This window comes from Panicum virgatum, chromosome 5K (assembly GCF_016808335.1).
Source record: "Panicum virgatum strain AP13 chromosome 5K, P.virgatum_v5, whole genome shotgun sequence".
Lineage (NCBI taxonomy): Eukaryota > Viridiplantae > Streptophyta > Magnoliopsida > Poales > Poaceae > Panicum > Panicum virgatum.
The window spans coordinates 9,452,136-9,470,241 of record NC_053140.1 but is presented as its reverse complement, the minus strand read 5'-3'; the positions used below and the strand labels follow the sequence as shown (position 1 = coordinate 9,470,241).

Genomic DNA, 18,106 nt, shown 5'->3' with positions numbered 1-18,106 from the left:
CTGCTCCCATATGAGCATCATCATCACTATCATCTTGCCCTTGTGCTTCGGCATCCATATCATCTCCAGGGAAGGGAGTCAAAGGCCTCAAGAGAAAAACATTGTCATTCTTGAATGGCCTGAAAGGAGTGTGCTTACTTTCACATAACCCTCTGAAGCTAGTCTTCACCTTGATGATGGACATAATGTATGGAGCAAAGTACAAGTTCATCTCCATGTTAAGCCTCAAGTCTGCAAGCTGATCCATGATAAGAGCAATGACATTGATTCTATTTCCATTCATGATATGAGATATCACATTCCAATAGTGCCCTCTAACCTTGTCCTTGTTGCCACTCTTAGGCATGAATGTGACTCTGACAATTTTATTGATCACTGCAGGATGATGCCTCAAACCCTGCGTACCCCCAAAAGTTCTAGCAATTCCAAGATGTGCAGGCTCATAGAACATGGGGTAGTCATTCTCATCTAGTGGGTTTTCTAACACAACATTCATACTTTGCTCACTATTGATGAGATTATAATCCAATTGATTTGCCTCAGCAAATTGTGCAAATGTAGCACCATAGTTTCTTTTACCAGTTGTCCACCTAAATGTTTACTCAACCATGTTTATCTCTAGAGTGACATAGAACTGGTGTATCACTGTTTCATTCCAATCACACCTATGCTGCAGAAAATTAGCTATCCCCATTTGCTGAAATCTATCCACTAGATCAGACATGACTTGATGTTGTCTCATATAGCCTAGGTCAATGGTCTGATGTTTGAATACATTTTTCTTAACTAGATGACCAAAGTAAACATCTTTTTGTACCTCGGTTTTGAAGAAGAGAATGTTGGTGTCACGAGGCAAGCTGAACTGATCCACTGCTCTTACATTTGCATAGCTTTCTGCAGTCCACTGTCGGCTAGGTAGATCTAGCCCCATCAAATCTGTAACATCATTGTCAACCCCCTCAGTATCTTCCTCTGAAGACTCCACCAATATCTCCCACTGAAGATGCAGCAGCCATCTCACTAACATTTGGAGTATAGTCCACATCATCCGAGTCATCACTGTCCCTTTGTCTCTTGGAAGTCATTGCCTTCTTAATTTTTGAAGCAGTGGCCTTGATGATCTTCCGGGGTGGCCTGAGATCAAGATTTAACCATAAGAACAATTACTAAAGTTATAGAATCAATCCTTAATGATATAACTCAATTCAGCACTGATCCAAAAAAAACTGATACTAGCGGACCGTCCGCACTTCTGAAAGCGGACCGTCCGCGGTTCATGAACTACCACGGCGGACCGTCCGCGTCCAGCAGGCGGACTGTCCGCGACCCATCTGTTCTGCGCAGGAACACAAAATCGCCCTCATCTTTGATTCATCCACATTTTGAGTTTTGATTCAAATCAACCAACCAAACTTTAACTCTAGCAACTCCTCATTACTAGGAATAAGATCCCCCAAGTATTTGCACGAATCCACGGTCAACAAATAGATCGGACCATCTAACCCTAACTCTTTCCAATAAAGAAATCCAAGAACAAGAGTTAGGGATTCATTGAAATACCGAGAGGACATGATGCACAATCTTGAGAAGAGTCCGGGGATGCTCTCGGACCGTCTGGGAACCACTCCAAAAAGGCTTGACCTTGTTGTCTCCCCCACGTGCTTGAGAGAGAAAGAGAGAGAGCTTTTTGGAGGATATGTGTGGTTTGGTGGGGGAGAGTAAGAGGGACACCTCTTATAAATCAAGTCTGGACGACCCCACCTTTCTGTCCATTCGCGGACTGTCCACGATATCCCGGCGGACCGTCCGCATCTGAATCTTTATACTGCAGCCCGACTGATACTGCCTTTGTTGAATTCTGCACAGCCTCTGGCGGACCGCCCGCGGTCCTTTGGCGGACCGTCCGCAGTGTATTTCTGCGGTTGAGAACTTCTCTGCAGAGCCTCTGGTGAACAAGTCCCATGAACTGCGGGCTGTCCGCCCCTTACCCGCGGACCGTCCGCGCTACCAAAAATCTGACAAGTCTGAATTCTGCCAATTTTCTAAATTCCAACTCCAATTTGGAATCATTGCTCATATAAAAATCTAAAAATCTCAAATATTGCATGAAAACCTTCAAATGACTTATATGAGCAAGTTTCAACAAGAATTCAAAAATAAATCGAGTAGAATCATGAAAACTCATAAATGGCTCAAAAATACCTCAAAAATTCATAAAAATGAAACAAGAAGTGCATGAAAGAACCATATGCCACATGTGCTAGTTTTCAAGCCATATTTGAGAAGTCAATGATATTTAACTCATTTCTTAACTTGCAAAACCGAGATTCATCCAAAGGCTTGGTAAAGATATCGGCTAATTGATCATCCGTGCCAATACCATCAATTTTGATATCACCCTTGTTCACATGATCTCTAAGAAAATGATGGCGGATATCAATATGCTTGGTTCTTGAATGTTGAACCGGATTAGAGGCAATCTTCACGGCACTTTCATTATCACATAACAAGAGAATTTCATCAAATTTCACACCATAATCTAGAAGAGTTTGCTTCATCCATAACAATTGAGCACAACAACTTCCGGCCGAGATATATTTCGCTTCGGCGGTTGAAAGAGCCACGGAATTTTGCTTCTTTGATGACCATGATACAAGAGATCTTCCAAGAAATTGACAACCACCGGAAGTGCTTTTCCTATCAACCTTGCACCCCGCATAATCCGAATCCGAGAATCCATCCAAATCAAAATGAGCACCCTTGGGATACCATAAACCAATATTAGGAGAATATTTCAAGTATCTCAAGATCCTTTTAACGGCGGTCAAATGACATTCTCTAGGTGCGGCTTGAAATCGTGCACACATGCAAACACTAAACATGATGTCAGGCCTAGATGCGGTTAAATAAAGCAAACTACCAATCATAGAACGATAAAGCTTTTGGTCAACCGGGTTACCTCCCTCATCTAGATCGAGATGCCCATTGGTGGCCATAGGAGTCTTGATTGGTTTTGCATCTTCCATACCAAATTTCTTCAAGATATCCTTCACATATTTTGATTGACACACAAAGGTGCCTTCCTTGAGTTGCTTGATTTGAAGTCCAAGAAAGAAACTCAATTCACCAATCATGGACATCTCAAATTCCCTAGACATCATTTCACCAAATTCCTCACAAAAACTTGGGTTAGTTGAACCAAAGATAATATCATCAACATAAATTTGACAAACAAACAAATCTTTACCAATATCTTTAGTGAACAAAGTAGTATCAACCTTACCAATTTTGAAGCCCTTAGAGATAAGAAAATCTCTCAATCTTTCATACCAAGCTCGTGGAGCTTGCTTAAGACCATAAAGAGCTTTAGAGAGCTTGTATACATGATTTGGCTTCTTGGGATCTTCAAAACCGGGAGGTTGCTCAACAAAAACAAGTTCACTAATCTTGCCATTCAAGAAAGCACTTTTCACATCCATTTGAAAAAGTTTAATGTTGTGAGAGCAAGCATAAGCTAATAAAATTCTAATAGCTTCTAATCTAGCAACGGGAGCAAAAGTTTCACCGAAATCCAAACCTTCGACTTGAGTGAAGCCTTGAGCTACTAATCTTGCCTTGTTTCTCACAACCATTCCATCTTCATTTTGCTTGTTTCTAAAAACCCATTTAGTGCCAATAACATTATAATTCTTGGGCCTCTCAACTAAATCCCAAACTTGATTCCGGGTGAAATTATTTAATTCTTCATGCATAGCATTCACCCAATCCGGATCTCTCAATGCTTCATCTACACGGTTAGGTTCAAGAAAAGATACAAAAGAATAATGTTTAAAAAATGAAGCAATGCGAGATCGAGTTTGGACACCCTTACTAATATCACCCATGATTTGATCCACCGGATGATCCTTTGCAAGAACATGATGAATTCTTTGAGGAGCAATGGGTTCTTGAGTTGATGAAGAAGATGCACTAGATGAACCAACTTGATCTTGTAATTGAGAATCATCATTACTTGAATCTTGTACAATTTGTTGTGCTTGATCATTTAAGATAGAAGTTGAAGGATTAACTCTAAGAGAGATAGAAGGACCATCTTCATCTTCATCTTCTTCTCTTGGTCTAACATCACCAATTGACATATTTTTCATTGCATTTCTCAAACCATCACTTCTCACATCATCAAGATTTTCTTGTTCATTATGAGAACCATTGGTTTCATCAAACTCAACATCATATGCTTCTTCAACAATGCCATGAGTTTTGTTGTAGACCCGATAAGCCTTGCTATTAGATGAATATCCAAGAAGAAAACCCTCATCACATTTGCTTTGAAACTTTGATAACCGAGTTCCCTTCTTGAGAATATAGCACTTGCAACCAAACACTCTAAAATATGATATATTTGGCTTCCTTTCAATGAGCAACTCATATGGGGTCTTGTTATGAAATCTATGGCAATACAATCTATTTGAGGCATGACAAGCCGTGTTGATTGCTTCGGCCCAAAAGCTATCCGAAACATTGTACTCGGAGAGCATTGATCTTGCCATATCAATCAAGGTTCTATTTTTCCTTTCAACAAGACCATTTTGTTCCGGAGTATACTTGGTTGAGAATTCATGCTTGATTCCTTTCACATCACACCATTCCTCAACTCTTGTGTTTCTAAACTCACTTCCATTGTCACTCCTTACTTTCTTCACTTTTAGCTCAAATTCATTTTCGGCCCTTGTAAAGAATTTCTTGAATGTGTCATATGTATCGGCCTTGTCATGAAGAAAGAAAACCCATGTATATCTTGAGTAATCATCCACTACCACAAGACAATAGCAATTTCCACCAATACTTCTATATGTTGTAGGACCAAATAAATCCATATGCAATAATTCCAATGGTCTCTCGGTTGACATGACACTCTTAGTGGGATGAGTATTTGCAACTTGCTTTCCGGCTTGACATGCACTACAAAGCTTATCTTTATCAAACTTCACATTCTTCAAGCCAACTACTAAATCATGCTTCAAAAGTCGGTTGAGTTGTTTCATGCCAACATGACCAAGCCTTCTATGCCATAACCAACCCAAGAATGATTGAGTGAATAAGCAAGTGGACAAATTTGCCTCTTTAGTTGCAAAATCCACAAGATATACATCCTCATGTCTAAATCCCGTAAAGATGTGATCTTTTCCATCCAAGCTAGTCACTACAACATCATCTTTAGTGAAACTACACTTATATCCAAAATCACAAAGTTGAGTGACCGCTAAAAGATTAAACTTGAGAGAATCAACTAACAATACATTTGAGAGAGAATGATTGCTTGAGATAGGAATTGTACCAACTCCTTTGACTTTGCCCCGGCTATTGTCACCAAAGATGATGTCACTATAGCCACCAACATTCTCATCTAGAGAGGATAACATCATTTGATCTTCGGTCATGTGTTGAGTGCATCTACTATCAAGCACCCAATGTCTTCCTCCGGACTTGTAATTCACCTACAAAGAGGAAGTAACTCTCTTAGGTACCCAAACTTTCTTGGGTCCTTGAACGTTAGTGACCACATTAGTGACCAAGACTTTTGGCACCCAAATGGCATTCTTTTTAGCACCATTTATAGGTATACCAACAAATTTTGCACTAACATTGCCATTTGAATTTTTCATAAGCATGTAACTTGAATCAAAGGATATGACTTTCTTGTTGGTGCAATTCTTCTCAACATGGCCAACCTTCTTGCATTTCTCACAATATGGCTTGCCACTACTCTTCACAAAAGTAGTTTTAGTTTGCACAAAAGCCTTCTTCCCTTTCTTAGGAATATATCCAAACCCTTGCTTGTTCAAGGTGAACTTTTGACTTGCCCAACAATGATTAAACTTTGCTCTACTATCATAGCATTTTCTCAAATCATTAGTCAAGCAAGTAACCTCTTTCTTTAATAAATCATTTTCCATAATGAGAGATTCATTGCAAGAAGGGTTATCAATTTTAGTACACAAAGAACTAGTAGAGCTAGAGCCACAAGATTTATCATCAATTAAATCACAACTAACACCAATGCTCAATGTTGCTTTTCTTTCATGACTAAGCAAGGTATTGTGAGCTTCCTCAAGCTTCTCATGAGTTTCTTTGAGATTCTCATGAGAAGTCTTTAGCTCCTCATAGGAATTTTGAAGAGAAGTAAACTTCAACTTCAAGTCCTTCAACTTAGCCTTTTCCTTTGTCATGAATTCATCGGCATCATTAAGCATTTCAACAAGATCATCATATGAAAATTCATCAAGTTCACCATCTTGTTGTACCTTTGCACCACCCTTTGGCATAAGACAATGTGGTGTGGAGAAGAGTGATGGAGCCTCCTTGATGGCGATCCCGGCAACTCCCTTGGATGGCTTGTCATCATCATCATCGGAGCTTGCATCGGAATCCCATTCAACAAAATAAGCTTGGCCATTCTTCTTCTTCTTGATGAACTTCTTCTTCTTTTCATCATTTTTGTTGTCTTTTTTCTTGTTTGGACAATTGACAATGATATGAGCTACTTCACCACAATTGAAGCAAGTCTTGTCCACAAAAGGATTTTTTCTTGATGATTGGCCTCTCTTGCCAAAGCTCTTCTTGCTCATCATTCTATTGAATCTCTTGACAAAGAGAGCCATCTCCTCATCCGATTCTTCTTCTTGGCATCCACTTTCTTCTTCATTTTTGCTATCTTGAGCTTTGAATGCCACACTTTTTTTTTCATATCAATTTCTCCACCATGAGCTTCATCTTGAGATATCTTGAACATGTCATGGGTGAGAATTTCTCCCAATATTTGTGTGGGAGTTGCGGTCTTCACATTTGACCTTACAAGTAAGGTCACAATTGTGTCATATCTTTCCGGAAGACATCTAAGAAACTTGTGGTTGAAATCCCCATCCGGTACCTCAAATCCAAGTCCCTTGAGATCATTTACAATGTCATTTAGCCGGTTGAACATCTCGGCTATGCTCTCATCCTTCTTCATGGTAAATTCACTAAAATTTCCTTTAAGCAAGTATAGCTTGGCCTCTTTCACCGTTGATGTACCCTCATGAATTTCCATGAGCTTCTTCCATATGTCATTTGCATTTGTGAGGCTCTTGACTCTATTAAATTCATTTACATCAAGAGCACTAAAGAGCACATTAACCCCTTGATCATTTAGTGTCTCATTTTCCTCATCTAGGGGTGTCAAACTCTTTGGGTCCAAAATGACATATCCATCATTTACTATTCTCCATAGCTTTCTACTCATGGCTTTGAGATGAGCCGACATCCTAGTCTTCCAATAATCATAATTGTTCCCATCAAAGAACGGTGGCTTCCCAACATGAATCCCATGATCACTAGTCATTGTTCTACTCCAAGATGGTTAAATCCTTAATTAATGGAGTACTTAGCTCTGGTACCACTTGTAGGATCAAGAACACCGACTAGAGGGGGGTGAATAGGCGGTTTAAAATCTAAAAACAATAACACTAGAGAAATTTAATTAGTAACAAAGGAAAGCCCTATGTCATGCTATTACTATCTCTAGATGGGTTTGCAACCTAGGGTGACAAGTCACAAATCAAGCTCTAGTAAAGTAAATTGCTCAAAGTAAGAACAAGTATTAAAGAGAGCAAGAGAAGTACCCAAGCTTGACACAAGAAATTATCCCGTGGTGTCGATGACTTGCCGGTCACCCCTAATCCACGTTGAGGTGGATTCCAAGAATCAACCGCTCCTCTATCAAGAACCTCTTGATCTTGAGCCGGCTTGAATCAAAGAACCGCTCCACACCTCGATTCCACTAGAGTTGCTCTTCACCACTCCGGTGAGGTGAGCACAAAACCTCTCACAACCGAAATCGGGGCTCCTCAACAATCTCCTTGGAGGAGCTCCACGAAATCCACTTCTCCAAGCCGTCTAGGGAGCGGCAACTCCCAAGAATAACAAGTTGATGACGCTTGCTTGAAGTATCCCTAATGCCACAAAGCTCAAACTCTTGATGCAATGCACTAGGAAGCTCTCACACTCTTAAAAATGCAATCTCTAAGCAAGTGTGTGTGAGAGAGGGATGCCTTAGCTCTAATGTGTCAAGAATACTATCCAAATGGCCAAGAGACCCACCCAATGCCCGGGCATTGGGTATATATAGACATCCCTCCAAAAACTAGCCGTTACACTCTTTTCTGCGAAGTCGCGGACCGTCCGCGGTTCAAAAACCGGACTGTCCGCCGTTATAAACCAGTGAGTCATAGTGCATTTAATGTGTGTCAGAACTAGCCGTTAACCCCTGGCGGACCGTCCGCGCCCTAGTGGCGGACCGTCCGCAGTTAAGAGTTCCAACCCACCAGAGACTAACAACGTCTCTGGAACAACTTTGAGATTAGCCTGCGGACCGTCCGCGCCTCAGGAGCGGACTGTCCACAGTTTAACTTTTCAGCCCAAACCAGAGAGACACCCTTTCTGGTACAAATATGAAATACAGTGGCGGACCGTCCGCCCACCTGGGCCGGACTGTCCGCCAGCCCACCAGAGCCTATGCAAGCTCTCTGGAACGGTCGTGGACTGTCCGCCCATCTGGGCCGGACTGTCCGCCAGCCCACCAGAGCCTCTGCAAGCTCTCTGGAACGGGCGTGGACTGTCCGCCCCTCATACGCGGACTGTCCGCCGTTACTCAGTCAGCTCTCGAACTTAGTCTATTTCAAATCTTTTCAAAACGCCGTTAGCCCTCATGTATGCAACTAGACATTTTGAGCAAAATGGCACTAAAGACCCGTCAAGAATGAGTACACAACCCCTCTTGATAGTACGGCTATCTATCCAACAAATCCGGTCACTTTTCATCCACTAAACGCCTTGTGACCGGTAAAACGCAAAAGCCCTAGTTTATACCTTTGCCTTGAGTCCGAGCTTTGCTTATCACCTCCAAAACTCCATACGTTCTCAACCAAATCTCTTTCACTTGTGGATCAACCTATACTCATTATCTCAAATGAATTTGTTAATCCACAAACCGTTGTCATTAATTACCAAAACTCGAATTAGGGGCCTAGATGCTTTCAGTCGGACATCTATTATCTTATTATTTGGCTAACAAACGAAGCCTCCACGTTCGCTCTCAAGGCCTAGAAATTCCCACATTAATCGAAAAAAATAAGATAAAATTAAATTACCCACCACTGCTATTATAATAAAAATCGACCCAAAATACCCTTATGTCTGACTAAATATAGCCCACTACGTCATTATAAAGAAATTAATCTAATATTTAACATAGTAATGAGACTCCAAACAACTAGCGTTGGGTAAGTTAGGAGATTCTAAAAAATTACGATCATGATTTTTAATTTATTTTTTCTACGAGCATAAATATTGATAAAAAAATTCTAGACAAGCTTCAGAAAAATATTTGCACACCATAGCACCACGCTGAAAAAAGTAGAAAAGTTGTAGCCTTACAGTGTACTGAGATATCTTATTATTTGGTCAACAAACAGAGCCTCCACGTTCGATCTCAAGACCTAAAAATTCTCATGTTAATCGGAGAAAATAACAGAAATTGAAATTATCCACCACTGTCATTACCATAAAAATTGACCCGAAATACGACTGTGTTTGACTAAATATAGCCCACCATGTCATTATAAAAAAACTAATTCAATATGTAACATAGTAATGAGACTCCAAACAACTAGAGTTGTGTAAGCTAGAAGATTTTTAAAAATTACTATCATAATTTTTTATTCATTTTTTCTACCGACATAAACATTGATAAAAAAATTCCGGACAAGCTTCAGAAACATATTTGCACAGCACCACACTGAAAAAATAGAAAATTTATAACCTCACAATTTACTGAGAAATAAATATTATTTTTAGCGTACAATCAAAATATGTACATACAAAGTTAATATGTGTTCTATTTACTAACATTTCAGTCAAAAGTCATGTTGAAATTAATAAATGACACTGAAAAAATCAGAAACAACCTTATGTCAATCATTGTTTATCTCACTGTCTTCGTCAAATCAGTTGCAGCATATTTGAATTGATTAAATGAGTACCCAAGGCTAAGATAGAAACAAAATAAGTGCACCATATGTCTATATCCATATTTCATTGGAAACGATAAGGGGAATGAGAAAAAATAAGAAAAAAGGAAAAGAAAATGAGAAAAAGGAAAGGCCATAAGCCAGCGTGGATACGGAGTGGACGACGCGGATGAGTGGAGTGTAGAGTGTGGAGGAACTATTATTGGATTACGGGCAACAACGAAGAAATGAATTGTTGGAGGTGAATAGGATTCACACACTTTATCGATTCTACAAATTAAGGTGGGAATAAGAGAGTAAATCTCTTCTTTTTGTCTCTCCACTTGAGCAACCAAGATAACAGCAAATAAAAAGCAACAGCATCAGCAAGTGAGTATCAGAAAGACGCCAAGAAGCTACAGCAAATCATTGACTTAGAATCCAAATTAAATAAATAAAAACATTACTCTACAACATTAACGGTAACACATAAACTTCTTTTTGTCTCTCCACTTGAGCAACCAAGATAACAGCAAACAAGAAGCAGCAGCAGCAGGTGAGTACCAGGAAGACGCCAAGAAGCTGCCGCAAAATTATTGACTTAGAATCCAAATTAAATAAATAAAAACATTACTCTACAACATTAACGGTAACACATAAACGTAAAAAAGTACTCAAAAAATTTCTTATGTCAAAAATAGTACTACCTCCAAATGAATAATAATCTGTTTGCCATTGACGCAATTCTCAAAACACAACTTTAAGTACTATTAAAAAATTTACACTTTAGTGAAACTAAATATTTTTTAATCAGCGTATACAACAATAGACTTAGAACTATCTCAAGATGGTATCCAATTCAAACCTAGAAGGAGTATGAAAATAAAATCAAATTATTGATCCTTAAAATAGCTTTAATAGATCTTGATTTTCGTCAACAAAATAAAATTACTTTATAAAATCCGATTAAAAAAGTGTAATCTTAAATATATTTACACATAGTCACACAAATAATAAATATAAATAATTAAATAATTTAAAATATAATATTAGAGATGGTAATATCTAGCCGTACATTTTGAAACGCGCTGGTGCATAGCGAGTGGTTTGCTCTTCTGCCGTCTGCATTCCTCCAACCGTCGCGTCGTTGTTTCCGGAAGCAGACACCCGTGCTCCGCGAGAAACAGACACCATGGACGCGCAATGGAATCTAGTAGGCGCTTTGCTTCTTCTTTATATGTGCGTCCAGAGCGGAAGGTGAGCCGAGCGCATCAGGAATGCAAACACGCGCGCACGATGCAAATCTCCGCGGCACGGAGATTCTCTTCCTCGCGCTGTTTTTTTAATGCTGGTTTATTTCAGAGGTCAGGGGCCAGTGATCAAATCAAACCACGCCCTCCCCCGACTAGTTTTACGCGCTGCGTGCCCGCCTGGCTTGGCCCTTGGGAGCGCACGAGATGCTCTGCCTCTGCTCCTCAGCGGCGCTACTTCGCCCAGGTCAAGTGGTCATCAGCGCGCCACCGTGCGCCTGGCCCAGAGCTCACGTTGCCCCCACGCGCTCGCAACTCAGGGCGCCTCATGCTCTCATGTGTCGGCGCGAGCAGGCTACCTGTAATTCCGAGTTTTATCAAGAGGCTTTTCCCCTGCGGCAACTTTACATTTTTCTTTTTCCAACTTGGATCGGCTGGTGATGGAATAGGATAAGGCCGCGGCATGTGGGGATTTAAAAGAACGCTGCCCCCTCGCCGAACAAGATGACAAATTAGGAGCACGGTGTTATACTGTAGTAATTAGTAAAGTAAGTACACGGGATGATTGGTGTGAGGGCGCGATGATTGAAAAGAGGGGATGGTAAAAAAACAAAACAAAAATGCTTTGCCCTGATATATAAAGTGAGGTACGAGCGAACTTTTCCTGTTTTCTCTAGGTGTTTTTGGCACATCAGGTTCCTGAAAAACTTTTTACAGCATTGGATGCCATGCCAGGCAAACACAAACAGAGATAGTCTTATAATAATAACTTAACCCTTTTCAGAAGAAAATTACAACCAAAACAACTTTTAAAATAAACTTCTTTCCGAGGACCGGATTGCAATTATTCCACACAAGTTGAACTGCACAAATGTTGCTGAATATTGGCGTCCGTTGCAGATTTGTTCCGGTGACTCTCATTTACACATCGACGAAGAAACAAATTGTAACAAGAAGATTTTTTTGTGGAAAAAAAAACTTGTTAATGAGTCACTAGAACAAATTTCTCACAAAATGAAGAGGGTGGGATGTGACAAGAGGGAATATCATGTGACCAAGCCCCACAAGGAACACAACGAAATTTTGTTAAATCATTGATCTAAAAAAACCCCCAAAACCAACAATCATGTAAAACCTTGTACATTTGGCTGACGATCATGTCTCATGATCATGCTCTCCACGCTTAAACCCTCACCTGATGATCACTTAAATCAGCCATCCAATCCGATGGAACCGTGAAACTGAACATATAAGCTGCTCTAAATTTCTTTTTCTCCTGCCATATCATACACCTTGCTCGGTCGATTTCTGTTTGCTACGTACACCGACATAATTTAATCCAAAAAGAAGAAAAGAAAACAAAGAGGATGGATGAACACATGCACAGCGACGGCAGCTTAGTTGGCGTCGGCTTTGGCCTTCCTGAGGTGCGCGATGGCCTTCTTGAGCGTCGGCCGGAACCTCTTCATGTCCAGCCGCACGTCCTGCTTGTCGAGGTAGGCGCCCTTGAGGGACTCCCAGCCCTTGCTCTTGACGCCCTCCGGGTCGGTGAAGATGATGTGGTCGCGCGGGTACTGGTCGATCAGCGTGCTCTCCTCCGGCGTGATCCGGTACTCGAGGTAGCGCAGCCCCATGTCCCTGGAGGGGCCCCGGAAGTAGCCGGCCACGAACTCCAGCCCGCCCAGCGGCACCACCTGGATCACCACCCCGCCCGTCGGCACGAACACCATGTTGGTCAAGCCCGCGCCGTGCACGCCCATGATGGCGTCGCAGCTGTTGGCCAGCTCCGCGAACGGCGCCACCTCGTGCTCCCCCTCCGACACCACCACCTCGAACCCGACCTTCTCTGCGCCGCGCACGATCTCGTCCGTGTTCACGAACCGCCGCGTCCGCGCCCGCGCGATCAGCAGCAGCCGGGGCCGGCTCTGGCCGGCCGTCGCGTTGGCGGCGGCCGGCCAGGCGACGTCGCGCGGGAGCCCGTAGGTGGTGCGCATGAACTTGGTGAAGTCGAGCATGGAGTAGCCGTTGGGCGCGCGGCGCGGGTCGATGCTGAAGTCGTCGTGGTTGGTGAGCCCGACCTGGACGTGCCGGAAGCAGTGCACGCGCGGGTCGCGGTCCAGGTCGATCACCTCGTAGTTGGAGATGCTCTTGAACACCGGCAGGAACTTGCCCACCCACCACATCTGGAGGTCCGTCACCAGCAGCAGCACCTCGCCGGCGTACTGCCGCGCCGTCAGGAACAGCGGCAGGATCACGTCCGTGTACGCGTGGAAGTAGTTGCCCGTGTACCCGCGGTCAGAGAACACTAGCGCCGGCACGTCGTGCTGGTCCGTGCACGCCGGCGCACCGCCGGCCACCGACCGGACCGTCACCACGCGGACGTTGCGCATGGCGTTCGGGTCGGCCTTGCGCGGGTACGGCTTGATGCGCCACGACTCCTCGCGGAAGGCGCGGCCGTCGGCGCCGGGCGGCGCAACCAGGGTGACGCTGGCGTTGGCGCCGAGCACGCGGACGTCGCCGTCGAGCTCGCACCAGTCGATGCGGCGGTTCGACGTGAGGTCGCACAGCGGCTTCCACTCGCGCGCCGGCGTCTCCGAATCTAGCAACCATTAAAAATTAGTTAAGCAAAAGCAAGATTGCTTGTCAGCTAATCATGGAATGTCCGGCTGGTCAAGAAACACTAAAAGAGTTGTTTTTTTAATAACCAAAAATAGAGCTTCATGGATGGAGAACACAGTTCATGGTAGACCACCCTAAGGAACACTATGATGATAGCTCTAGAAATGGGGCAATCTATCAGCTATGGGAATGGGATGATGCTCCTAGGAGCACGTTGCTCTCATCTCAAGAAAGGGAAAACAAAAGCAGAGGTCCAAGACCAAGAGCGGCAGGAACATCGGGCCCTGTGGAGAGAGAAGGCTGCAAAAATGAGAGTCAAAAAAATACACAACTGGTAGTCTGACCAATCTGCATTTTGCATCTACATACCTCGCGTCCTGAAGAATTGCAAGGAGAGGGTCTTACCACATTTGGGTTTCAAGTTTTAACTTCAATCTGGGATTTACTGCTTACTGTAATTTGGAAAGGGAAGAGAGAAAATTACGCCAAAAGATAAGAAGGAATCATGAGGATACCTGCTTGCTTAATCTCTGAAACAGCTGGAATCTGCTGATCAGCAAGAGCCTTGACCTCTTGAGTAGCAGGAGGAATCTGCTGAACTGGAGCAGGGAGGATAGCAGGATCAGAGTGAACCACAGTGGCGCCAGCCGCGGCGGAGTCATTGCTCTTCTTGGAAGGAGGCTTTGCAACAGCTTCCTGAAATCGCAGCTCCTCGTCCTCAAGAACACCTGACGACCAAGAACACACTGCTCGTTAGTAAATCCTGCATTTCCCCTTCCCCAAACGGGGGAACAAACAAACAAAGGAAGAAAAGCAGGCATCTATCTTGCTTTAGAAGTGGTTAGCTGGGGCTAATGCTTCCCCACCTGATTCTTGCGTGCCGTTCGCGGCTTCCTCTAACGACACGGGAGGAAGAACGGCGGCCGTGGCGTCATCGTCCTTGGCAGGAACCTCACCCCCGCCGGCAGGATTCGCGGCCGCCGCGGGGGACGCATCGACGCCGCCCGCGTCACCGCTGCCCCCCACAGAGGCCTCGTCTCTCCTCGTGTCCTCCAGCGGCGCATCGCGGCCGGAATCTTGAGAGGGAAAAAGAACTTAAAGCGGTGTAGAAAAGGGAGAACGGGAAATACAAATCTTTATCTGATTGGGCTTTGCGTGCAGGACGGTGGAAGTACGGGGCACACGAGCCCACAGCTCGACCCGGCCGCCATGGACGGGCAAGCTTGCCGGCAGCGGCGGTGTTTACCTGGCCCCGACGAGGAAGTATTGCCGTCGTCTTTGTCGAACACATCGGCCCTGCTCCCCTCCTTGGACAGCGCGTTCCGGTCCTGTTGCTGCACGCCTAAATCTGAACGGAAGGGGAGGAAGAACGGGCAGCTCGTCAGGTTCGTCGTGGATCATTAGTGCAGTAAGCCCACGGTAATAATGCCGCCGGTAGTTCTATCTGTACTTGAAGATCCCAGGGATTTGCTGACGGCTCACCAAATTGCTGCTTGGAGGTGTCGGCGGCGGCGGTCGCCAGCGGGCCAATCCCAGCCGCGTCCGTGGAAATGGGGCTGACTGCTCGAGCAGACAGGACACGACATTCAGAGAGATTCGGCGAGAGAGAGAGGGAAATGCAGCAGATGGACCGGGCGGGCGCTTAATCCGCCGAGCGGATCGGGGCTTACCCATGGCGATGTGGATGGCGTCGAACTTGGCGGTGGAGAAGTAGGCGCAGGTGACGAGGAGGAAGCCGGCGACGAGCCCCATCCCGAACTTGCGCGGCTCCACGCGGCTGAAGCTCTTGACGAGCTTGCCATCCTGGTGGCTGCCGGCGCCGGCGTAGCTGTACGGCAGCTTCCCGCCGCCGCCGCCGTCCATCCCCATGGCACCCCTCACCTTTCACCTCCCCCCTTCTCTCTCTCCAGAGCACGCAGAAGAGCTCTCTAGAGCCTCAAGTGAAGTGCCTCTCCCTCGGGAGCGGCACGGCACCGGCACCGTTACACAGGCAGCCCCACGCCAAAGCGCCCGAAGCTAACGCGGCGAGGCGGCGCGCAATAACGCCAGGCTCGTGAGCTGTGGGGACTGGGAGGGGTGGTGTGAGGATGCGCCGCGGGTGGGCGGGTGAACACGGCAAGGGAGGAAGCGGGGGCAGGGAAGAGAAGGCGGAGGAAAGGAGAGGATGGAGGAGGAGCCCGGCAGCGGGGGGTGGCGTCCACTCCCTCCTCCTCCCTCGCCACCTCCATTTATTCCTCTCCATAACTCGCGCGGCCCCCTGCCCGAAGCCCGAGCAGGGCTGTCCTACGCCGCCATTATTTTATATTATGTTTTCCGGGACATTTCCTTTTCTTCCGATAAAGAAAACGGGGGTGGAGTTCCCCATAAAATATAAAATATAGCAAAACGGAGGTGTGTAGTAAAAAAATGGGGATGGCCGACCGCTGCCCCCACCGGCAGCAAGTGTAAACGTGTGGAAAACATGGGCCTCGCCTCGCGCTTCGGGCTGGGCCGGACACGGGGGCCCGCGCTGTGGGCTGTCGCGGTGCGTGCATGATTGATGGCCGCGGGATCCACGGCGACGGATGGAGGGTCAAGATCCGGAGCACCACCGACGGCGCGAGATCGGGAATCTCTCTCCCGGCTGCTGCTGCTGCTCATGGACTGGAGTGGAGAGGTGATGGTGATCCCAATCTGGCGATCGATCCCACTCGGCCATTCCCATGGCTTCACTGATCACTGGTCTGCAGCGCGCATGATTGCCAGTGGCAGCATTGGAACGTGCTTGCGTGCACGGCCATCAGAATCCACAAAGCCGTGGTCATCAGTAGATGCGCTGCAGGTCCGCAGCAGGATCTGAGATGCTAGTAATCTTCTTGTTGCGCCGGTGCACACTCCATACAGAAAATTCGTCTTTGAAAGTCCGAGCTCTGAATTTACGTTGATTGCGTTCGCGTGGCACGTCGACCCGGGGGAAGCTCGCTGAAAAAGAGGAAAACTGCGTCGATCTGCCGTCCATGCGTGCAGCGCTGGCGCGAGGAGGTTTGGTCGATGGTTCCACGGATTGGCCGGAGGACTTTGAGGGCGGCGAAGCGAAAAGCGGGCGCTGGCTGGTCTGAAAAGCCGCTGCTCCCTTCCGCGCTTTGTGTGTCCGCTTCCGTTCCGCTCCCCATGGGTCTCGCCCTCGCCTCGCCCCGGCCGTCGTCCGCGAGGGACGGCGCGACGAAAGCCACGCTGCCGCTGCCTGTCTCTCGCCCTCTCTTGGTGCATCTCTGGGGATCTCTGGTGCTGTTTTCGGTTCCCGGTTCCTTGTTTCTCGAAACATCGGTGACATTGCTGATTGCTCTGCCATGTTACGGCAGATTCAGTAGTTCAGTCGGGTGCCCGTTGTGTGGTGTGGTCACTCGCGAGGCGGTTTCTGCTCTTTCGTATATAGGGTTTGGCCTTTCATATTAATGCTGTTGTTCTCACGGTTACCAGTTACTGTCTCGCCATCATTTTCTTCATCTTCCGTGTTTTGGCAGCGGGTCAATTCTGGGAGAGGCGTCGGGTGCTCCGGTTCCGCCACTCGCTGCAGCACTGCCGGTCTAGTTCTGAAACTGCTCAACCGACGGCAGGCCTGAAGTGAATTCAATTCATTGCGCGCGGTGTGGTTCAGAACAAAGCCAGGAGATTGAAGCCAACTTACAAATTAAACATGGAATTAGTAGCTCCTCCTAAATCAACCTTTCGCTGTAGCAATTGAAGATCCATCCATCCATCCTCCATTCCTCCTCCAGGAGAGGTGAGTTTTCCCTCTGTCGGCGCGTGGCGAACACGGCAAATGCTGCGCCCTTTGAGCAACAGCAGAACTCGTGCGCTGTAGGCTGTAGCGGCGGCATCCTGCCAACACCAGCGCCACACCTACCTACTGGCTACTGGTCCTCCCATTGTTGCGATACAGGCACACCTAGCTAGCTAGCTAGCCCGATGGCGCAATCGGCCCACTGATTGACGAGGCAGTAGACAGTAGACGCCGGCGCTACCCGTGTCGTGTGGCTCCATGTGGAGACGCGGTGGTTGCCACGTCGATTCGTGAAAGCGAGATGGAAAGCAGCGGCCGGCCATGCGGCCGCACTTGCACATCTCTTCTCCCCCTTTCGTTCTCCGACGAGTCATCTCGCGTTGAAGAGACGATCGAGGTGTGCGATTTTTTTTCCCTGGCGAGAGGAC

The 18,106-nt window shown here is 46.0% G+C and overlaps 1 protein-coding gene across 1 annotated transcript; it reads right to left on the bottom strand.

Moving 5' to 3' along the window:
• Nucleotides 1-12,381: 12,381 nt before the first annotated feature.
• Nucleotides 12,382-16,180, bottom strand: LOC120706174 (beta-1,2-xylosyltransferase XYXT1-like). The gene is made up of 6 exons (XM_039990755.1): nucleotides 15,586-16,180; nucleotides 15,398-15,475; nucleotides 15,162-15,263; nucleotides 14,782-14,991; nucleotides 14,431-14,643; nucleotides 12,382-13,895 (listed from the first exon to the last, which is right to left on the bottom strand). The coding sequence occupies exons 1-6, from the start codon at nucleotides 15,782-15,784 to the stop codon at nucleotides 12,694-12,696; spliced, it is 2,004 nt and encodes a 667-aa protein (XP_039846689.1). The 5' UTR covers nucleotides 15,785-16,180; the 3' UTR covers nucleotides 12,382-12,693.
• Between the last annotated feature and the right edge of the window lie 1,926 nt (nucleotides 16,181-18,106).

What these genes read in the sequence shown, in the direction of transcription:
- LOC120706174 (XM_039990755.1), bottom strand. Translation starts at nt 15,784, where the DNA reads ATGGGGATGGACGGCGGCGGCGGCGGGAAGCTGCCGTACAGCTACGCC. An exon ending in CGCCATCCACATCGCCATGG is followed by an intron (nt 15,476 to 15,585) that starts GTAAGCCCCGAT and finishes CTGCTCGAGCAG; the next exon opens with TCAGCCCCATTTCCACGGAC. An exon ending in CACCTCCAAGCAGCAATTTG is followed by an intron (nt 15,264 to 15,397) that starts GTGAGCCGTCAG and finishes CCTTCCGTTCAG; the next exon opens with ATTTAGGCGTGCAGCAACAG.